The 23,972-nt window shown below is 44.6% G+C and overlaps 1 protein-coding gene across 30 annotated transcripts in view; it reads right to left on the reverse strand.

The window, feature by feature from the left end:
• Window positions 1-23,972, reverse strand: part of DOCK9 (dedicator of cytokinesis 9) — a 288,344-nt gene that overhangs the window by 122,331 nt on the left and 142,041 nt on the right. For all 30 annotated transcript variants that reach the window (XR_002336733.1, XM_021065834.1, XM_021065826.1 and 27 more), the window contains exons 3-9: window positions 18,095-18,184; window positions 14,310-14,392; window positions 12,052-12,121; window positions 9,947-10,042; window positions 8,842-8,976; window positions 1,447-1,621; window positions 227-294 (exon numbers count right to left, since the gene is read on the reverse strand). Coding sequence is in view for 29 of the 30 variants with exons in the window: in XM_021065834.1 (XP_020921493.1) it covers window positions 227-294; window positions 1,447-1,621; window positions 8,842-8,976; window positions 9,947-10,042; window positions 12,052-12,121; window positions 14,310-14,392; window positions 18,095-18,184 (717 nt within the window). In the remaining variant the exon portion in view is untranslated. The remainder of the gene's footprint in view (window positions 1-226; window positions 295-1,446; window positions 1,622-8,841; window positions 8,977-9,946; window positions 10,043-12,051; window positions 12,122-14,309; window positions 14,393-18,094; window positions 18,185-23,972) is intronic.

The following is a 23,972-nucleotide window of genomic DNA, read 5'->3' on the forward strand; positions in this document are numbered from 1 at the left end:
TATTATAGGGGAAAAACAACGAATAATAAAAAGAGAATACTTTGTAAGGCACTTTCTAGAAAACAGACTAAAATCCGACTCTGGCCAGTAATGTATTTCACCTCACCAAACACTTAGGTCAAAAAATAGCAGTAACTACAACATCATTTTAATCATTTACTACAATATAACTGTTAATCATTTCAATATCGTTCTACGAAGAGCAGAAGATTTAAGATGTTGTTACCTTGGCAAGTTCAGGCAGGTAGCTATCTAAACCGGAACCAGAGCCTTCCAATCTGCTTTGGTCGTCATCTAAAATGGCAAAACAGATTAACTGAGTCACTTGTTGAATGCATTTTATTTAAAACAGGAGGAGGAAGGCTATTTCTTTTAAGGGCCCTCGAACACAGTGGTTTTCAACTCTGGATGCCCATTAGAAAAATTTTAGAGCTTTTAAAAATGCTGACGCCAGGAGTTCCCATTGTGGCTCAGCAGTAACGAACCTGACTAATATCCATGAGGATGCAGGTTCGATCCCTGGCCTCACTCAGTGGGTTAAGGATCCAGCATTGCTGTGAGCCATGGTATAGGCCTGCAGCTGCAGCTCCAACTCAGCCCCTAGGCTGGGAACTTCCATATGCTGTGGGCGTGGCTCTAAAAACACACATAAAAAACAAAACAAAAAAATCCAACTGATACCAGACCCAGTAGTGAGAGCTGAACATTTGAAGGCTGGAAGAGCATGGACACTGCCTAACCAGAACTGACACTAGCTATGGACACCAGCCCACAAGGCCATACCCACCAGGCCTGCTAGAAGTCAGGCCTTTGGCCAGGCACAGCCCAGGCCCCCAAATCAGAATTTCCAAGGGACAAAGGAAAGAGTATTTGTTTCCAGGCACTTCTAAGGCATAGCCAGGGTTGAGAACCACTTGTCCACGGGCCTGAAATAAAACATGAATTGACAAGAACACAGCCAGGGTTTCCCCACCAAGTGACTCTGCAGCTTCTGCCGATCCTAACTCTGTGGACATGATTAACAACAAGAAAACTATGATTCGTATTGTAAGTGCTGCCTCTGTGCCAGTGTTTGAGATACATTATCTTATTTAATCCTCCCCAGCAACCAGCAGGTTGCATTTTTATTCCCATTTTCAAATGAGTTAACCAAGGCTCTGAAAACCCAAGTAGCTTGCCCAGGGTCTCCCAGCTGAAAACAGGTGGAACTTGAACGCAGCTCTTCCTTTCTTCCTTCAAGGTCGTGGTTCTCTCCTTACACAAATGACATCAATACTCGACCAGGATCAAATCTTGGCCATCTGTAAAGAGCTCATATCTCTCCCACCTCCAAGGACCTAGGTGGTATTAGGTCTGCTTCCTTCCCACACCCTCTGGCAAAACGCAAGGCACCTGGAGAGCACTGCACCTGCTCCAAGGCACCTGGAGAGAGCGACACCTGCCTACCTTCATGAGCGTCTCCGTTTCGCTTTTCCTGCATCGCAGCTTCAAAGTTGAGTTGGAGAATCTTGTTCAGAGTCGTGATCCACTCTTCCATTTCCACCTCGCTGTCTGCTGCCAGAAGATAACTGCTTTTGTCCTGCATCTTGAGCTCAAAAGCAAAACGCCTGACTTTGTTGTTCTGAAATGGAAAAGGGTAAAGGGACACATTTTAAAAGAACTGGAACAGGCTTAAAAATTCTTCTCTTTATTATCTGCTGATGGGTACTAGCTCATGGGCATTTGGGACCAAGTTATTTAAAAAAGCAAGCCCCTTCCCCACAAGCCCCCAGCCCCATCACCTTCCCTGCTTTGTTTTCTTTACGCCTTTGTTTCCCCAATGGGCACATAACTATCTTATGTATTTATCTGATTTGCTGTCTGTCCTGTCCAATGGAATGGAAGCTTCTCCAGGCAGGGATTTCTTTTGTTCAGTGCCACATCCCTATTTCTAGAACACTGCCTGGCAAATAAGAGGCTCTATAGAGATATCTGAATGAATGAAATTCCATTGAAAATGTTCAATTCCTTGAGTTCCTGATTTTTTTTTTTTAAATGAAGTAGCATGTGGTATCACATTTTTAAAAGCCAACCATTACCTATCAGTCTGTTAGATTCCCTTACCTGGAACTTTCTCAACATTTCTGAGTCCCAGAAGGTATTTGGGCACCAAGTCTACCTTCCCCATCTTGCCTCATGCCTCCAGTTTTTATGCTTGTGAGATGCTGACTTACTCAAAGTATAAAAACCGTATTTTTATGTGCATTAAATGACGAAGGATGAATGTGCCTGAGGCCAGGGTTTCTCCACTCTGGCACTGCTGACACTTGGGGCCAGTAACTCTTTGTGTGTGGCCGTCCTGTGTGTTATAGGCTGGTTAGCAGCCTGGCCTTACCTAGCACACCCCCCAGTTGTAAAGATTAAAACGAGTCTCCAGATATTATCAAACACCCCCCAGGAGGTGGGGTGGAAACGGACCCGGTGACTGTACTAGAGAGAGGTCCAGCTCCAAGGAACGTGACACAGGATTCCTGGTAGGCACAGGCTGAGGGACGTGACATCTCAAACTCCCACCAATGTGCAGGGACAGAGCAGAGCCCTCGCACATTAAATTCTAGCTGGTTTGCTGTAGGCCCGCAGGAGGCTCCCAGGCATAGAGTGACCCTTCCAATGGTGTCCCAGGGAGGGAGCTGCTTCTGGCAGGGCACGGGAAACATAGCACACAGGCTTCCTGGCATGATCAGAGAAGAGTCAAAGGCTGGAAGCGAAAGGAGTTCTCTCCCCTGTGTTCCTCATGGCCTCACTACAATAAAGATGACCGCGTTACACCAGCCAGACTGGCCATTATCAAAACAATAAATAAAAACAAACAATAAATGCTGGAGCAGGGGTGGAGAAAAGGAAGCCCTCTTACACTGTTGCTGGGAATGTAAATTTGTACAACCACTATGGAAAACATAAGAGGTTCCTCAAAAAACTAAGAATGGAACATCAGAGTTCCTCTTGGGCTCAGTGGGTTAAGAACCTGACATAGTGTCTATGAGGACACAGGTTCAATCCCTGGCCTCACTCAGTAGGTTAAGGATCTGGCGTTGCTATGAGCTGTGGCGCAGGTTACAGATGTAGCTCAGATCTGGTGCTGCTGTGGCTGTGACGTAGGCCTCAGCTGCAGCCCCGATTCAACGCCTCACTCAGAAACTTCCATATACTGCAGGTGTGGCCATAAAAAGAAAAAAGAAAAAAGAAAAGAACTTCCATATGATCCACCAATCTCACTCCTGGGCATCTATCCAAAGAAAACCATAATTTGAAAAGATACATGCACCTCCGAGTTCACTGCAGCACTACTACAATAGCCAAAACATGGAAGCCACCTAAATGTCCATCAACAGAGGAATGGATAAAGAAGACATGGTGCATATAAACAACACAACAAGACTCAATCATAAAAAAGAATGAAATAATGCCATTTGCAGCAACACGGTGGAACTAGAGATTATCATACTAAGTGAAGTTAGTGGAAGACAAACATATGATATCACTTGTATGGGGAATCTAAAAAAGGATACAAATGAACTTATTTGCAGAACAGAAATAGACTCACAAACTTTGGTAACCATAAGAGGACAGGTGGTGGTGGGAGGGATGGACTGGGGGTTTGGGACTGGCATATGCACACTGAGGTATATGGAATGAATGTCCCTACACAAGAGGGACCTGCCGTATATAGCGCATGGAACTAACTCTACCCAATATTCTGTGATGGTTCATGTGGAAAAAGAATCTGAAAAAAGAGAGTTCCTGTTGGGGCTCAGGGGAAACGAATCTGACTAGCATCCATGAGAACACAGGATTCAATCCCTGGCCTCACTCAACGGGTTAAGGATCCCGTGAGCTGTGATGTACGTTGCAGATGCGGCTCAGATCTGGCATGGCTGTGTGGCTGTGGTGTAAGCCAGTGGCTACAGCTCCGATTAGACCCCTAGCCTGGGAACCTCCATATGCCACCGGTACAGCCTTAAAAAGACAAAAGACCAAAAAAAAAAGAACCTGAAAAAATGGATGTGTGTACATGTATAACTAAATCATTTTGTTGTACAGCAGAAATTATCATAACATTGTAAATCAACTATATTTAAATAAAACTTTAAAAAATGAAAAAAGAAAGAGTTAAAAGCGGGGTGAGCATTAGGCCTGAATTACTACGTATTATTCCTCTTTCTAAGCCTCAGTCTGCTTATCTGCACAATAAGGGCAATCAACTTTGAGGCTCTAAAATACTTTCAGAGGTCAAGATTTATAACTGGATTCTTTTCAGGTCTACTTTTAAATTTTAGTTTAGGCATTTCTTCGAATGCACAGCATTAATCAACTTTTTTTTTTTTAAACACTGTCCAAAAGCAATATATAAAAAACCTGAAACACTTAAGCCACAACTTTAGAAGGTCAGCCTCTAAACGGATATGGGTTAAAAACAAATCACTTAAAAATGTGGAAGCCTTAGGTACAATTCATTAAATGCAAAACACCATCGGCCACATCTGTAAAAAGAATACGAAGGAAGGGATGGCCAATGAAGTGGGAACCTTAGATTCTGGAATGTGCTCCAGAGGCTAAATGACAGGGACTCTATGGTTAATCAAAGATGCACTCTGCTGAGGACAGGCAACAAAACTCTTACGGCACAAACGTGACTACCTCTGCTTTCCAAAAGAACTTGCCAAATGTATTTGGTTTTGCTTTAAACTTTTTTTTTCAGTGATTGTCAGAAAATTCAACTAAAAAATGTCAGCTTAAGAATACAAAGGAAACTCCCACTTGGGAATCCCACACAAGAAGTTACATCGCTGTCGCTGACAGCTCACTCTGGCGCTCTTCCTCTATGCTGTGGGTAAACACACTTTGACGTAATTTGCTTTCTTGAAATTCTTTTTTTTCTTTTTTCTTTTTTTGTCTTTTTGCCATTTCTTGGGCCACTCCCGTGGCATATGGAGATTCCCAGGCTAGGGGTCGAATTGGAGCTGTAGCCACCGGCCTACGCCAGAGCCATAGCAACATGGGATCCGAGCCGCGTCTGCAACCTACACCACAGCTCACGGCAACGCCGGATCCTTAACACACTGAGCAAGGGCAGGGACCAAACCCGCAACCTCATGGTTCCTAGTCGGATTCGTTAACCACTGCGCCACGACGGGAACTCCCTAATTTGCTTGCTACAGTGAGGTTGGGTTATAAGCTGAGAGTGCCAGGTGCCAACTAGCTGTTGATGCAAAGGTCATTTTCAGGGAACATTAAGTAGTGCTATCATCTTCATCCAGGGCCCAAGTGCATTTTCAGGTATTCCCTTCCCATTTTAAATTTTGGTCTCCCAGGGTGTTTGGGGGTTTCTGCTGTGCTGTTTTTATTTTTTATTTATTTTTTATTATTTTTTATTTATTTATTTATTTTTTTTGTCTTTTGTCTTTTGTTGTTGTTGCTATCTCTTGGGCCGCTTCCGTGGCATATGGAGGTTCCCAGGCTAGGGGTCGAATCGGAGCCGTAGCCACCAGCCTACACCAGAGCCACAGCAACGCGGGATCCGAGCCGCGTCTGCAACCTACACCACAGCTCACGGCAACGCCGGATCGTTAACCCACTGAGCAAGGCCAGGGATCAAATCTGCAACCTCATGGTTCCTAGTCGGATTCGTTAACCACTGCGCCACGACGGGAACTCCTGCTGTGCTGTTTTTAAATGAGCTACTAGTAATTAAAAATACCAAGGTTTAACCATAATTTTGTATTTCTGATTTTCTTGAAAAACCAGATGATCCACAACCTTAAGCTGGCACTTCCAGCTGGCAGCATCGCTGCCCCTTTAAACAGACCACCTGTGCTCCACTCTGTCACAGTCCCCAGCACTTCCGATTGCTTCATGCCCAGGTTTCTTCTTTCATTTAATGTATCTGCTTGGCCCCTGCAGGCATCTGAGGTTTGGAGCCCTAACTTCCACCCTGGCCATGCTGAAGCAACAAGGTCTGGACTTGTTCTCTCATCATAACTACTGGAAAGCTGGGCAAAAACAGATGAAAACAGCCATCTTCAGATACTGTGTTCTTGGCACAAATAGATAACAGAGATCCCAACTTAGCAAAAACTTCTTCATTGTGTATATATTTTTTATGTATATGTCATGCCTTGCCAAAAAAAAGCTTACCAAAAAAAAAAAATCACTATAGATAAGCGATGAAGAGACAATTATGAAGAACAGGGAGTAAGAATAGCATCAGACTCCAAATCAACACCAGCATCTAGAAGACAATGGATTTGCACATCCAGCCAAACCATCAATCAAGCATGAATGCAAAAATAAAGACAATCACAGTTATGTTAACTTTCAAAAAATTCAGATCTTATGCATGATTTCCCAGGAAGCTATTTGGAGGATGTGTAAAACTGGAGGAAAGTAAAATGAGCAAGAAGACAACAGAGGATCCTGGGAACAAGGAGTCCGACCCAGGGAGGGAGGCAAAGGGCACGTCCAGGACGGTGACTGAGCAGAGGCTGAGGAGCGAGCAGTGGGATTAGGGCAGGAAGGAGGGCTGCAGGAGCCAAAATCCTCTCCAGCCTCAGAATGTCCACAGCTGATGAATGAAGAAAAGCAAACATTCTTTATCTAGCACTACTAGGGAGGCAAATCCCAGGGAAGAAATGTGTGGAAAAAGTTGAAAATGACCCCTTCAGGGAGGGGGGAGTGGGTGCAGCGGGGGTGATGCTAGCAGGAACGCACTTTTTTTTTTTTTTTTTTTTTTTGTCTTTTGTCTTTTTTGTTGTTGTTGTTGCCATTTCTTGGGCCGCTCCCTCGGCATATGGAGGTTCCCAGGCTAGGGGTTGAATCGGAGCTGTAGCCACCGGCCTACGCCAGAGCCACAGCAATGCGGGATCCGAGCCGCGTCTGCAACCTACACCACAGCTCACGACAACGCCAGATCCTTAACCCACTGAGCAAGGGCAGGGCCCGAACCCGCAACCTCATGGTTCCTAGTCGGATTCGTTAACCGCTGCGCCACGACGGGAACTCTAGGAACGCACTTTTAACGTCACCTCTCCGTCTTGTTTGACATTGAAAGCAGATGCATGTATTATCTGGATAAAAATGCAACTGAATTTTCAGTAAACATGTGAATATATAAACAAGTACACCTGAGGGTCAAACCAGAGCGCTGTCTCTCTAACCTTATCACATCGGCCCCACAAAACAACCTTTCTTAAAGAACCGAGCTTGGGGTCAATGTCGTCAGCAAACACTGAGTCATTTTAAGGAAGAATTCTCTGATAACAGTGACTGCATCTATTGTGAGGAGTCGTCAAGGAGATTGTTCATTAATCACACAGTGTCCTCTGTATGCGGGCCCCCAAGAGAAACGTCTGAATGAGCTTCTTTCTGAGATTCCTTGGGCAGCTTCTGACTAATTGGATTGTTTGCATCTACATGCACTGGACGGGCCTCCAAGCTGGAAGGCATAGAGCCTAGTTCGTCACCCACCCATAGCGAATGTTTGGTCTTTAAAATACATGCTTTTCCCCTAACTTAATCCTACTTCATCTCCTCCCTCCCTGCCCTGACTGCTTGTTCACCTCTCAAACCCACTTTAAATTTATAATACTTGTGTTTTATGTATCCTTGTAAATTGCTGCCCTAGATCTTCCTGGAAAATGGGCAGGGGATGAGATGGATGGATGGACGAAAGGACAGGTGGGGAAACTAGCAACCTGCTTTCAAAGCTAATTCTACAAAGTTATGGAGGCGGCTCTTTGGAAGAGACGAGGGTCAGTGGGGGTGCTACACGACCTGTTCTGTCCAACCTTTGATGATAGGAATACATTCGTGTAGCGTGCATAATTAAAACAATTTTTAAGAATAACGCCACATGGAGTTCCCGTCGTGGCGCAGCGGTTAACGAATCCGACTAGGAACCATGAGGTTGCGGGTTCGGTCCCTGCCCTTGCTCAGTGGGTTAAGGATCTGGCGTTGCCGTGAGCTGTGGTGTGGGTTGCAGACGCGGCTCGGATCCCGCGTTGCTGTGGCTCTGGCGTAGGCTGGCGGCTACAGCTCCGATGAGACCCCTAGCCTGGGAACCTCCATATTCCGCGGGAGCGGCCCAAGAAATAGCAAAAAGCCAAAAAAAAAAAAGAATAACGCCACAACTGTAACAACACTGTGATAACGAAAATACCGAATACTGGCTGAATGTTTACCGTGTGTCAGCACGGCTCTGAGCTCTTTACACGTATTAATTAATCCTCTCCTGAGCGATATTCGGTGCTAACATCATCCCTACCTAACGAACGAGGAAACTGAGGCACCGAGACGTTGAATAATATCTCCAGGGTTACAGAGCTGGTAAGTGGTGAGGCAGGATTTGAACTCAGTCTGAATCTGAAACCCAATCTCGTGAGCAATATACTACTCTGCCATTGGAGCTGTGATGATAAATCATCATTGAGATGCTAAGAACTGTTCTGAATATTTCCAAGTTAAGGCATGCACTCTGATTATTTAGGAAACACTGTCATTATCTGAATTTTGCACACGAAGAAACTTGAGATAAGAGGCGGTCCAAGGTCACAGAGTTAAAAAGTAGCTGAGCTGGGTTTTAAACACAAGGCCTCATATACCACAACTTACTTCTGCCTCTAGGTTATGCCTGCTATCTTCTAAAATGATGAAAAATAGGCCTTTGCTCATTTTAAAGTCAGCTACTGTATTTCCACCACAAATACTGCCATTTGGGGGAAGGTTTGCTTAAAAACGTTAACTCATAGACAGTACTTTTACAAATCAGAAAACGCAGTGATAAACCTTGATTCGATTCGTATTTACCTGAACCACACCCATACAGGAATCCAGAAATATTGATCCTTTCGGTTCTTTGGAGATCTTTTCATCTTTATAAAAATTCAAATTGTAGGACCCGTCGCCAAGTTGAATCAGGTGGAAAAATCGCCGTTTAAAAGACTGAGAGAAAAATACACACGCGGTTACTGTTTCAAAATGAAAAGAGCCAAAATCTCTATCAATAACTCACAACTATACCCCTATGAAAAAACCATTTCAGCTCTCTCCAAAACAAATCTAATTTTGGCCAGCGCCCCAGGTAACGGGGTGAGTGAAAACTCTGCATCATATCTAATCATTTCACTGCATTTGGATTCTGAGGACTTGGTTCACTTAATATTCACGGGTCATTCTCCTGACCCACAGAATTGGAGATTTTTACATAACCACCCAGAAGCAGTGCGCTGAGTTCCAGTTCGGGATGCAGCTCAGAGGGATGGAAACATTCTCAACTCCCCAGGCTCCTACTCACACAGAACAGGAACTCTTCTCCGCCTCGTGACACCGGATGATTTGCCAGCCTCGGGACTGTGGCAGGCAGCACCTCCCCTGATTTAATTTATACCTCCCTGTCCATCCCACCTCCCTTCCACCGTTTCTTTTCTCTTTATTTTCAGTCCTGTCCTTTCTCTGGTCCCTCTTCTCTCCTGAACAGCGTTTCATACTGGTTTTACTTTTCTCTTGGCAACCCCCTTCCAATTTAACCACCTTCCCTTTGGTCCTTGATTTTTGCTTGTCCTGACTTTGCTGCAGGAAAAGGGCTGAGGCGGAGCCCCTGAGCGATGTTCTGTGGGGTACCAAGTACCCTTTTTGCAGTCAGGACGGAGAACAAAGGCTGTATCAGTGACTGCACCTTCACCCCAGCCTAACAATGGTCTCGTCGCTCTGGTGGTTGGGGGTGACAAGGGGAAGGGGCAGAAGTAGGGCTGTGCCAATGGGGGTCGGTCACCGATCCCCAGGGAGGCATCTTACGAAGCAGACAATGTCACTTCTGTGAGGGAGAACAGCACGCCCATTCATCCTGAGCATTGTTCCCAAGACCGACGGCAAAGGGCTTCGTCCGGGGAAAGCAGGGTGACGGCCTCCTTACCCTCATGGTCACGCTGATGGCGCTGTTCACGTTGCCTTTGTACAGCCACCCGTGCTTGGTGATCCCACCCTTCTGAGAGCCGAGGGAGGCAGCGTCCTAGGAGAGAAGGCAGACACCGTGATCCATCTCCCTGGGGACTGATGGGAAAACCATTCCATTCACGCCATGCCGCCCGTTGCCCCTTTGCCGGAGGAACCATCCAGAACTTAACACCCACTCAGTCCACTTAGAGGGGGACAAGCCAACATTTCTGCAAACTCCAGTCCATTAAAAAGCAGAGCTAGTTCCAGTCCAACTTTTTTTGAAGTGTTTAATGAGCCACAGAAAGTACATACCATACTTGACCACTCAAGTTGCAAGGTCTCGCCTGGTTGCATGAAAAATGTTTTCACATTACACTCCCTTATGGTTGGAGGACAAAAGCGAATTCCTGGAAAACTTCCCAGATGCTTAGTTCAGGGAAAGGTGACTAAGAAAGGGAGGAAATATGAGGCAATAGAGAAAGGAGAGAGAAAATGCTGGGGCAACAGAAGAGATGGAAAGAGGCAAGAAAGACCACCACACGGAGAGGAGGAATGAGAAGAGAGAAAAGTGAAGGGAAACTGCTAAAAACTAACGCAACATGTTGCTTCAAGTCCTGACCCCAACTCTGAGATCTGGGTTTGGGGGACAGGGCTGCCAGGGGCTGTTAAAAATGTGTTGGGCGAATGTTTGTAATATAACAACAAAGAAGCAGGTGAAACACACACACACAACTACGCAAGGTGGCAGATCTACCTCCACACCCGGCCCAAGGCCCCTCCCTCCCTCTCTGAGCTGCTCCCTTGTGAGTCGGCTGCTAAGGCGGTGCGCGGGTACACACTTCGCAGGAACCTTTGGAAGAGAGGGCCACCCAGTGTCAGGTCCCAGCTCCCACCTAAGGACTAGCTGAATGATGGTCCTTTCGTTGGTAATCGAGGAGACAACTGCAGGAAGGTCCATCTAATGCCTTGTTTGAGGCCACCTCAATTTTCATCTTGGTGGTTTTACTGTTGTCGTTATCCTGACAATAACAGAAATAACTCACCTGTCTAGAATCGTTCAGTTTGGTGTGTGCCTTTTGGTGCAAGATTTCAATTAGTTCTCCTCTTACTACTAATCAGCACCAAGTGTTTAGCATTCTGTTTTCCATTTGGAATGACCGTTTACTCTTTCCGGAATAGTTTCACGGTGGTTTCTAAAATGATTTGCCACCACGGACCCAGTTAACGTTCACCATGAGGAACTGGCTAGTGGGTGGGGAAGAATAAGAAAGAAGTGGCGGCAGCTCTCTTAGGCTCTCCTTGCTCAGCAGACAGTCACCTGAATGCCTGGTGCTCTTTTCACACTTCTGGGGCCATAATCTCTCCAACAGTAGGCAGAGAGGGCGTGTTAAGATCAGAGCTTCTGGGCACTACTTACGTCACTCAAAGTCATCACTGAAGAAATAGCCATTTAAAAATCTACTGGGGAGTTCCCGTGTGGCTCAGCAGTAAGGAACCCAATTAGCATGTGTGAGGATGCAGGTTCGATCCCTGGCCTTGCTCTGTGGGTTAGGGATCGGGCACTGCCTCAAGCTGTGGTGCAGGTGGCAGATGCGGCTTGGGTGCCACGGTCCGTAGCTATGGCGTAGGCTGACGGCTACCCCTCTGATTTGAACCTGGGAACTTCCATATGCTGAAGCTGAGGCCCTGAAAAGCAAAAGCTAAAAAAAAAAAAAAAAAAAAAAAAAAAAAAAAAAAAATAGATTATCAGGCTGACAGTTTGTTTCAGATATCCTGTTGGGGGGAAAAAAAAACAAACAAAAAAACTACACTTAGGGTCTAAGTAATCTTGATCTTTTAACCATGTAACCAAATCTTGTCCAGGCCTTTGAAAACGATCCCAGAACAAATAAACAGGACCCAAGGAACAGGCGACGTTAAGCAGTCAAGGGACCTTATTTCAATCAATCAAACAACACGTTAATTCCTCCCTTGTTTCAAGAAACATTCCAATCCCTGTTTTGGCTAAATTTGGGTAACTTTCCAATTAATCTCTAAGGGTGCAAACTAAATGAATTTTAAATCCATAACCGAGTATCCTACCTCATCTTTGTCGACCTCCTCGTCAACTTCATAGACATGAACTGGCAGTTTGTCCAACTTGGCCACTTTGCTAAAATGAAGAAAGAAACTTGTTTTATAACAACCTAATCCATGAAAAGAGGGTGCATTTCTTCCCTGGTCAGAGGAACCAACATTTAACAAATCTAGAACTGGCCCACCGGGGAAAAGAATAAAAACAATCCATGATGCTGCTTTTCAAAGCGAGCGATCGAAGGTTAGAAAGCTCCCGAAAGCTACATAGAAAAGACAGCAGAGCTTGTTGGGAGTTAGGTTATATTAAAAATAGGTAAATGTATTAATAAAGTCTTGGTAGAATAACTTTTTTTTTTTTTTTTTTTTTCATTTTTGGCTGCCCCATAGCCCATGGAGCTTCCGGGCCAGGGATCAGATCCGAGCTGCACTCAAGACCTAAGGTGCAGCTGAGGCCACACTGGATCCTTAAACCACTGTGCTGGGCCAGGATTGAACTGGCATCCCAGCACCTCCAAGATGCTGCCAATCCTGGCGCCCCCCTCCTGGCGCTCCTAGAATAACTTTTCATATGAAGTTTATGACAGAAAATAGAAAATGAGGTCACTGCACTTAAAGTGAATGGAAACCACATTCTGAACGATGTTAAGCCTTACTAACAAAACAGGACAGAAACACCGGCAGCCAGTATTACTCAACAGTTCCGTGCCAGGCACTGTGCTGTGAACCTCACGTGTGTTACCGCCGTCAGTCCTTTAGGCAACAGGGACTGTTGCTAAGACCATTTAACAGATGGGGAAACCGAGGCTTACAGAGGGCAGAGGAAGTAGATGAAGCAGGTGGACTACACTTCTGAATCACTGTTACAGCCTCCCTCTCCTTCTCATCACACAGCTGAAACTCTTGTTGATGCCAAGAGCTAAAATCTACCAGCAGTCCAAGCATATCGTATGGTAAAAACACTACACCTCCAGTCTGTTCTCCTTCAGTCGTGAGAAGAACATGAACAAGCCTAACAGTGAAGAGAAGTTGTTCCAATCTAATGGGAAGCATGAAGTCCCCAGATGAGCGCCGGTAAATATAGAACTAAGGCGCATACCCATCTGGAGAAGACAATGCTGGAAGGGAGTGCTCTCAGCTGAGGTTTAAAAAGAGGCAATTGGGAAGTTGGCTGAACACTCTTAAGGAGTGGCTGAACCACACAAACAGAAAGAACAAATAGCTAGGTCCACTGAGAATAGCACAAACAGTTCAAACGCGTAGATGCAACAAACACAAAGAAAAATATATTAATAGAGTCTCAAGTAAATTTTCATTGGCAATGGTTACTTTTGAAACACAATCCATCATTATTTGCTTTCATTTTTCATAATAAACTAAAATTTGCCAACTGTATCATTTCAGGATGTACTGTTTTATGACAGATATCCTCTCAAGACAAGACCTATTTAAACCTGGTTCCCTTTCGCCACCACTAATCAGTCTAAACACACTTGCTTTGGGTCTATTCTTTGAGTTAATACTTTAAAGGAGGTAAAGAAATTTGGGGAAATGCTTGTTCTTTGATGCACTTTTCTTTTTCTTTTGTTTTTTTTAGGGCCACACTCACAGCATACGGAGGTTCCCAGGCTAAGGGTCGAATTGGACCTGCAGCTGCCAGCCTACACCACAGCCCCAGTAACATAGAATCCGAGCCGTTTCTGTGACCTAAACCACAGCTCACAGCAACGCCAGATCCTTAATCCACTGAACAAGGCCGGGGATCGAACCTGCATCCTCATGGATACCAGTCAGGTTCGTTAACCACTGAGCCACGATGGGGGCTCCATTGATGCACTTTTTTTTAAAACATAAAAACTCATTCAACATAAAGCGATTTTCATCTCTCTTCAAAATATTCTTTTTAATATAAATCACATGCCAGCATATTTAAATACGCTTACATTTTCTTTGTTTTCTATTTCTCACTGGAAAGAAAAAAAACTCACCTGTTAGTGTTTTCTCGGTGGCACCCTGAGCAGAATCAGTGAACATAGTGAAACCCACCATGTGTTTATACCAACTACCAGTCGCAGAGTACTAGGCTTGAGTCCTATTACCAAATCCCCTGCAAACAACCGCTACCCCATATACACACAAACCCTCTAGAAACATCTCTCTAATCACTCTAATTGCATGGGAAGTCACACGCCTCCCAAGGCAGTACAGGTACAAAGAACTTGCCCTGTGTGGAGAGCTTACCCGGTGTGGTCTGATCAACTACTTACTTTGGAAGCTGTCGAAACTCTCCTGAGTAATCTTCATATTTATAGTTCACAAGATGCCAGTCAGAGTTATAGGTTTTGATGCACTGTTTGGAGGAGAAAGAGTGTAAAAATATATACATAAAGCATGAGAGAGAAAGAAAAAAGACGTGACGACTCTCGGAGAACATTTGGGAAAGTTTATGAACGCGCACCCACGCACATCAAAAAAATTCTTTCCCTTCAACCCTCCCATGCCTGAAACCCCAGCACGCAGAGGTTCCTAGGAAGCTTAAGGACCACTGAAACACTACTCTTGCGAGAGGGGTCACTTTAAGCCACAATCATTCATGATCCAAGAGCAGAGGTTACTAGGGGACAAACCTCGCCGCCTCGGGCTGCATGCAGCTAGCAATGTGCTGTTTCCGACTAAAAACCATGTGGTTCCTAAGAAGTCCTGGGGCCTCTACCAGATGTGAAAGTAAATGGCAAGTGTGAACCTAAAGACACTTTCACTGTAGTTTTAATATTAACAACCTGCTCTGTGAGTCAACATTACATAATTTGCTCTCAGCTCCTCGTTCTATTTATAAGGGACAGCACGATGGAATTAGGCAGAAGGATTTAGAGTCCAGTTCACAATGGCACCACGGCCTCTTTGTGTGTAGCTGTGTGCGTGCACGCGTGGGTACCAACGCACAAAGCATGGAGGGTCCACTGCCCAGGATTCTGGGTAGGATGGTGACACCAACCTACAGAGAATGCACTGAATGCCCTGGCCACCTAATAGACTCGACCAAGCAGCACCGAGTCTTTCATTCCTCGTCCGGGGGGATCCAGGAGGATCTCATAGTCTTAAGATTATAAGGGCTGCAGCTACCAGATCTTCATATATGAATGAGTCAGAATCTATAGGTGAATCATGTGACTTACCTACCATCAGCTAATATGGTTTTTCATATGGTCAGCTCTCGACTACACATATATACACTTCAGTGTGGCCAAAAATGAATGAATGAAGTGTAAACACAGGCAGTAAACGTACAGCATCTGACCTAGTTGACTGACTCCGGCTATAACGTTATGAACAAAATCTCTTATTCTGCTTTTACTTCACTTCACTGTTTAGATTGTGAACCTTCTCATCTATTTTATACTTCATGCCCGGAGGCTTTCTGTTGCAAACGCCCCTCCACCCCAAGGTCTTGAAAACAACTACAGCTGGTGCTTCTCTTCCGCTGAGCACTCCACTGGCAAGGCTGTGAGGGGAAGGTGGTAGAAGGTTGTCACATTGCCACCCTGAGGTGGACTTTAGAGCAGAGAAGGGTTAGGAACAGAGTTACATGTGGGAACTGAACGACTTTTCAACAACCTTCAAAAACTAAAATGTTTTTGAAAGTTTTTTTTTTTGTTTGTTTTCCACTTCTTTGCTATGTAGTGACAAATATTCTTAAATACCATTTTATTCTTAAAAGGCTTTCTTTTTTTTTCTTTTTTTTTTTTTTGGTTTAATTCCAAAGCATTTTCACATTTAGAACATCAGACAACCACAGTCAAAACCAGCATGTCTTCAGAATTATCTGGAGGTATAGGTTTTCCTATCCCATCCCCGGTCCACCTGCACAGCTAAGTCAGGTTGGACCATGTACGACATGGGCTTGGGGACAGGCTGTTCTCTTTGTGCTGGTTTTCATCCAGCTCTGCAACTAAAGTCGTACCACCAACGTCTCTTGCAGTACATTAAACCTATTCTGAAGCATAAAATGTACCTGCCCAATTAAAAAATAAGCACACACTTGTACGTTTATGAACAGAATACCTGAGCGCCTCAATTTTTAATATCTTGGGTAAAATGGATAAGAAAGATAATTACAATGTTTACATATTTTAAATTACGAGAAACTGCCAAAAGCACAGTTAATCAGGTTAAAGAGCCGAAGAGTCATTCATGTAATAAGCCACTGCCGACTGCTCCCACGGCAGACACAGGCTGAATTCCGAGGCAGGAGCACAGGATAAGGCAAGCAGCCCCCATGCCTCTGCCTCTGGGCTGTGGAAAGCCCGGGACACAAGGGGTCCAAGCAGAAATCAGGACCCAGAGAACTGCATCTCCAAAGAGACAGGGATCGGATTGGCTGATTTCACGACTGACTTTTCAGACTTGTGAGATTCGACAATATGTTGACGTTACACTGAAAGGTTTTTGAAGCTGTTTTTTTGTGAAAGCCATCAGGTCGTTCTCCGGACGGGAGAGGACCAGGAGGAAGTGCCACTGCACACCGCTCTCGGGGACAGCCCCGGGGCAGTCATGCTGGCTTCCGCGTGTAGCGTGAGGTCGCTACTGGCCCAACCTGCAGTGATGAAAGAACTTGGTGAAGAGCCGTCCTTCAAAAATCATATTTTTTAAGCCAGAGGGAAAACTGAGTTAGTAATTAGTAAGTTTGCTCCATTCCTTAAAACCAGGATCCACAACCTTGCTCTGCAAAAGGCCAGACAGTGGATATTTTCAGCTTTGAAGAACACACTGTTGAGGGGGTGGGTGGGGGCTGTGGATGGAAATCCTGTGAAACTGGATTGTTATGATCATTATATAACTACAGATGTGACAACTTCATTTGAGGAATAAAAAAAATAATTAAAAAAAGAAACTAACAAGTTGATCTGAGAAATGGGTGGCAAGACTAAGAATACCTTAAATAAATAAACATGAGATGGCTTTGGGAAAAAAAAACAAAAAAGAACACACCGTCTGGGACCACTCAAGCCTGAGCTGTAACGTGAAATGGTCAAGGCAGAGGGGAGCCAGTGGGTGTGGCTGTTCTGCAACTTGCTTTAGAAAAGCAGGCTACAGGGCAGTTCCCTGTGTTCTGCCTGAAACTAAACATCTGAGACTGGGTACACCTGTCTGGCTGTATTTGTCTGGTAATAATATGACAAAAAGAGTGGCAACAAGGAGGTAAGACAAGGAGTTACCTTTTCAGGATGATAAAAGAACTCGTATCAAAAATTTTAACTATATATTCAATTTTTCAAACCTCTCAACCAGAACTACATGTTGTCATATTGGCTTTCACTTAGAACAACACAGCATCCTTAGAGTGGGTAAATTTGTCGACAGGCATATTCAGCTTTTAAAGATCCACTAAAAGAATGGGGATAAAAGTCCACTATTTTTTAAATGAAGGAGCTCTTCAAAAAACAAAATCAAAACACAAAATTAATTCATCCTATCTAAAGGCACTTGGAACAAGAAACACCCCAAGGGAAAAAAAAGCAAGCAGGCAATTTCAATGCAATTTCTTTTCCCTCCTTAGCAAAACAATTGTTATCTGTGAGTTCAAACAAAAGTAGTAATAATCATATATTGATTGGGGATATTGACATTGATTAGGCCCTGCTCATGATTACATGGCACTTCATGAATACTGAACTGGTACTGATAATAAGTTATACATATAAACATAGACATGAAGTAAATGAATACATAATTTGTTGAGTCTCCATCAAAAAGGCCACCCACACCTGCCAGGTTCATTCACAGGTTACTCCTTATTCTAAGCCCCCGGGGTAAGGTTCTACAGAATTCATGCTTTGGCATCAGAATTGACCCCTGTTGACATTTCTGTCCAAGCTTCAGACTCTGAAAACCTCATATTATTCTCTTATTTTAACTTCATCATAAAATGTCATGACTTCTCTGATGCTTTCTTGAAAACACTGAAATGTGAAAAGGGAGAGGCGGGGAGTGGAAAGGGTTGGAGAACAAGGACGTGGGGAACCCGTAAGTCGAGGCAGAAGAAACCCATTACCTCTGTAACGAACAGGCTCTGAGCTTCCTCCTGTGCCTTGGCGGGGACGGTGGAGCGCAGGTAGCGGCCCTGTCGTCTCAGGATGGCTGTCTGCAAAGGAAAGCGCCAGGTCAGGGCAGGCGAGGTGACGACGGGGAGGCGTGGCCGCCCAGAGCAGCAGGGCCCAGCCTCTCCCAGCCTGTGAGCTCCCTTCCTCCTCAGGCCATACAGGTGGACCCCAGTGACTCCCTAAACTTGAAAAGGGAAGAGGCCCTTTCCAGCATCCCTAACACCCCCACCCCAGTGTCTGATCTGGCCCCACTATGTTGCCTTGTATTTGCTTTTTTTTTTTTTAAGGCCTCACCCACAGCATATAGAGTTTCCCAGGCTAAGAGCTGAATTGGAGCTACAGCTGCCAGCCTACACCAGAACCACAGCAACACCAGATCTGAACTGCATCTGTGACCTACACCACAGCTTGCGGCGGCACTGGATCCTGGACCCACTGAGCGAGGCCAGGGATTGAACCCATATCCTCATGGATACTAATTGGGTTCATAACCCACTAAGCCACAATGGGAACTCCCATTAAATGATTATTTTAAATAATAAAATGTCTCATGACTTTAGGCAGCAGCACATCTACCCTAATTAACGCTGTCTGGAAGGAACTGTCAAGGCACGATGAAGAAACCGGGCCCTGGGCTTCAGAAAGGAATTTTCTAGACTTTTTCTCCCATGGACTGTATGTAATCCTTGGACACTTGACAGGATAGTTAACAGGTCATGTTACAAAAACAGCACACAAGGAAACATTTTGGGGACAAAATCTATCCCACTGGTTCCTCAGGCTAATTACTAAGCCAGGGTCGCCCAGCATCTGTTCCAGGTATTTCTCTTCTTCCTGCGGGGCGGAAACTCTGGGTCAGCGCTGCGGCCCCTCCCCCTCCAGCGCAGCTGAAGAACTCCAAGGCATCCATTTTTGAATAACTTCCTTTTATTCCCTGTACATATTTTTCCCCCGTTATGTCTGCTCCACTATTTGCTCTTTGCTTAAACTGTGTCCACCTATTTTCTAAAATAGGCTCTGCTATTCTAAGGAAGGGAAGTGGGACTGCCCTGGTGGCTTAGCAGGTTAAGGAGCCCCCGCTGTCACTGCTGTGGCACGGCTGGATCCCTGGGCCCAGGAGCATCTGTGTGCTGCAGGCACAGCCACCCCCAAAAATAAAAATAAAAAAAGTAAAGGAAGGGAAGGAACTCTGTTCTCTACCAAAGTCCTTTACCGGTGAATTACTAATTCATTGAGCCTCCTCCAGGAGGGCTTCGAGACCCTGGGTCTTGGTTTCTTCATGAATGTCACAAATGGTGACCCTTAACTGCACACCTGGCTCCATGAAATGCCATAGAGATGAGCGACAGTAAGCACTGGAGGCATAAGCTATTCAGGAAGTTTCAAAGTCACACAGTGCTTCTAAGAGATGGTCAGCACTGTTAAGAGTCAGGTAAGTACCAGCAAAGGGGAACTAAGAAATTGCGTATCCTTCAAAGGACACAGTCTATATTCCCTACTTACTGTGTCCTCATCTTGATTTATTTGGGTCTATCAGGATTTTCTGAAACTAATTAATGTACTTTAAAAATGCACGTGGGGACGAGGTGGCCGAGTGGGTCAGGCAATGGACGGCGAAACATGCACATGGAATGGCAAGAAATAGGACTATTAGGGTCATTTCCAGCCCATTTCCCATCACAATATCACAACATTAGGAAGAAAGAAAATTTATGATAAAATGTTCCCAGTGGAATCACCAGCTCAAGAAACTTCAATAATGTGATGCTTTTCCAAACATCCCTTTAAGGTGAGGAAAATAAGAGGAAATAAATCTTTTTTCATTATTGTGGATCAAAATGCCATTATGCTCTCACTTTAAAAAGAAAACAGGAGTTCCTGTTGTGGCTCAGTGGTTAGAGAAACCAACTAGCATCGATGAGGATGCAGGTTCAATCCCTGGCCTTGCTCAGTGGCTTCAGGATCCAGCGTTGCTGTGAGCTGTGGTGTAGGTCACAGATGTGGCTTGGATCTCAAGTTGCTGTGGCTATGGTGTAGGCCGGCGGCTACAGCTCCAATTAGACCCCTAGCCTGGGAACCTCCATATGCCGTAGGTGTAGCCCTAAAAGGCAAAAAGACAAAATAAATAAATAAATAAAAATTTTAAAAAATTAAAAAAGAAAAAAAAAGAAAACAACTTTAATCATGAAAGAGAGACTTGCCTTTAATATCTAAGAGAGCAGTGGGTATAATTAAACCAGTCATCCACGCGGTTATGACCACTCACCAATATCAGAATACATTCATATAAACAAGGCGTTTCTTTAAAACCAGTCACTTAGACATGCTTCTTTAGACGTATATGGCTTAAATGCTATGTTTATGTCTATTTCTTGCTGTACATAATGTTTGATGTTTTAAACAATCTCTTTTAGATAAGACGGTTGCTCTCCTTCCCTAGAAATGCATGCTGTTCCTAACGCCAAAAAGTGGAGTCTATTTCCCGTCCCCTGGCATCCAGGTTGGCTCTGACCATTCAAATGAAGGCGAAAGTAACATGGCACCCGTTCCAAACCTAGCTTCTAAAGGAGGAGCAGCGTCTGCTGCTTCTTCCTTCCCAGAAGACAGCCTCCATGTAAAAAGATCTACTACCTGAGGACACCGGGAGGCGAGCATCTGGGGTGTCACCAAGCTACCCCGTGAGAAGCCATGTACAGAAAGACGCCCCACCAGACATCCTGACTGAGGTACCGCAAGGTGAGTGAGAAGTTATCCTGGACACGGCAGCCCCTCCAGAAACTAAGCAAAGCGGAAGGACCCAGCTGAGCCTCGACTAGATTTCAGAACTGGTGAAACAACACACTACTGTCCTAGGTTACTAGACTTTGCGGTGATCTGTTACTCAGCAATAGAGAACTGTGACGAGACTGTAAAAGATGCGGAATGTCTCCTAATTCAAGTACCAAAGGAGTTCCCATCACGGCGCAACAGAAACAAATCCGACTAGTATCCCTGAGGATGTGGGTTCCATCCCGTCGTTGCCCTGAGCTCTGGTGTAGGTCACAGACGTACCTCGGATCCCGCACTGCCAAGGCTGTGGCTGGCAGCTGTAGCTCTGATTGGACCCCTAGCCTGGGAACGTCCACAAGCCAGAGGTGTAGCCCTAAAAAAAGCAAAAATAAATAAACAAATAAACAAAGTACTGGAGAATACTTCCATTTGCATGAAAATGTCTTTCAAATCCTAATCACAGTAGGACGTTAGGACAGAAGCCCTGAGGGGCTCCACTCAGCAGTGTCTGCGGGCGCATCCCCTCCAGGGCTTCCTTCTACTCAGTCCAGGTCCTGAGACTGGTCAAGTAAGAGAGAGAAAAACGTCTGCTGGACTTTGAGAGTCGTTTCCAGTAGCTTCTCTTCCCCAACATTTTACAGCACAAATATCACTCAACCCATCCATCCATCCCCTTACTGGGCACCCACTTTCTACCACCTGAACTAGCAGCTGGAGACACACAGTTTAATAAAATATAGTTGCTATTCTTATAGAGCTAGAGTCTGATAACAAGGGAAATGAGGAAATAGATTATTTGAGTCTGAGAAGTACCTCAGAAGGGAGTAAGAAAGAAGAACACAGAAGCACGGGCTGGTATGAGAGCGAAAGCAGGGGTGTGTAAATCCGACAGGGAGGAGAAAAGGACATCAAGGCAAAGATGCTTAAGGTAAACAACTGTACAGGATGAGTCTAAGTTGTGTTTAGTACAAAAAAGCAAGAGAAACGGGAAGGTAATTTTACCCATGGAAAGCTAAACGAGCAAAATCAAGTCGTAGTAGATGAAATAAGCTCTTTGCATAAACACACAAAAAACCCATTAAGTCCAGACTAGAAATATATCTTACACCAAAGGAGAAACTGCCTAGAACTCTAATTAAACTTGAATTAACAGCTCTAAAACCCCATCGACCTATAGCCTCGTCAATGGTTTTAACTGGAGAAAGAATGAGCCAACAGCAAGAACAGGGCCTGTCTGACCAGAGCAATGCTGCAGTGTCTTCACCAACATCGAATAGGAAAGGCTGGGATCCATCAGGCTGGGACCCACTGGGCATGCATGGACACAGCCCCAAAAAGGAGTCACAGTTTGATGCCACCAGCTGCCAAGGTCCTTCCACTTGCAGCCGTTGCTCTGAGTCTCGTCTCTCCAACCCACGTGTTTATTACGACTTCCACTGAGACCCTACTACTCAGAGAGGGCACACAGCCAGTGACGTATTCTGACCTGCTGCTTAATTCCAGTTCTCAACACTCATTATTAAATGGTATTCTGGTTTCTCTTGTAGGGTTGGCTGCTACAAGTCAGTTTCTCTGAGCCCAAGCAACTCTAGCGCTATCAACCCAAACCCAGGCTCTGTGCTTCGAAAGCTGAGGCCCTGGTGACCTTACAAATCACACCCCATGAGGCCCTGTCTGAGAGTTCATCAATCTCAAAGACTCTGCTGCAGGCACAGGTCCTTCTTTCCACTACCAGATGATGAGTTCCTTAGAGGAAAGGGGACGTGTCTTTCTATTTGGATCTCTGTGCTAAGTACTTAGTAAATGTTTCAAGTACGAATGAGCAGCCAATGGAGATAAAAATAGGAACCTACTACTAATCATCCATTACTTGCGAGGGTGTTTTTCCTAATATTTCAAACAACCCTCTGGTCCATTATGGAAACTGACAAGGGACAGAGTTCCCATCATGGCGCAGCAGAAATGAATCTGACTAGTATCCAGGAGGACGAAGGTTCAGTCCCTGGCCTCACTCAGCGGGTTAAGGATCTGGTGTTGCCATGAGCTGTGGTGTAGGTCACAGACACAGCTTGGATCTGGCATTGCTGTAGCTGTGGCATAAGCCAGTGGCTACAGCTCCAATTCAACCCCTAGCCTGGGCCATTAAAAAAAAAGACAAGACAAGACAAGAAATTGACTAGAGAAGACTAGAGCATAAGTGAATGCTCTATTTAATTTCCCCATATATTTTATGTATTAAAAGTCACATTCAGGTAATAGTCTACTGTATGTAAAATCAATCCACTAAATTTCTACAGTTTTACTTACCTGGCTTATAAGAGAGTCCAAATCAATACCTGCAGATTTATATTCCATTACATTAAAGCCTTTCTCAAAAATGAGCTCAATTCTCCTTTTCATGGTTGTGGTATTCTTTTCGACTTTTCTATCAACTAAAATCATAATCCTACTAAGAGACGCATCTGTATCAACCTCATGCAAATCAACATCAAGCCTATCAGCCCCATTCCTTTGTGTAGAAGTAAATTATTTCCATTTGACAAAAAAAGCTGAACATTTGCAAGGGGTGGGGAGGAGAAAACATGCCACACTGTGAAGTGTGATAAGATCTGAAAATTAAATCCAAACATAGCTAGCAACTCAGGCAACTTCTGGGATATAAATCTCACAGCACAAAATACAATTTAAAAATAAAACACACTTTTAACTACGATAATAGACTAAACTATTTTCAGTTCATACTGTTACTTCGGTTAAACACTGGCAGTGCTGGGCGCACAGAAACTCTTAATTACCTTGGCCAAGTACAGGCAGAAGTCTTATGAGGCCGTCCTCAAAATTTGAGAACTGAAAGGGAAACTTAGGACCACAAAAGGGAGAGAAAAAGATGAAGTCCTCTCCCAAAGGGCTTACATAATGACGCATGGACCGCTGAGAGTCCAGGCCAATCTTTATGGCACTTTTTTTTTTTTTCCCAAATGGAATGAATTGATGAAGTGCAGAGTTGCCCCTAGATCTGAATATGAAAGGTACCATTTACAACTATCTCCAAGTCTAGTT

This window comes from Sus scrofa, chromosome 11 (genome assembly GCF_000003025.6).
Source record: "Sus scrofa isolate TJ Tabasco breed Duroc chromosome 11, Sscrofa11.1, whole genome shotgun sequence".
In the NCBI taxonomy this organism is placed as follows: domain Eukaryota; kingdom Metazoa; phylum Chordata; class Mammalia; order Artiodactyla; family Suidae; genus Sus; species Sus scrofa.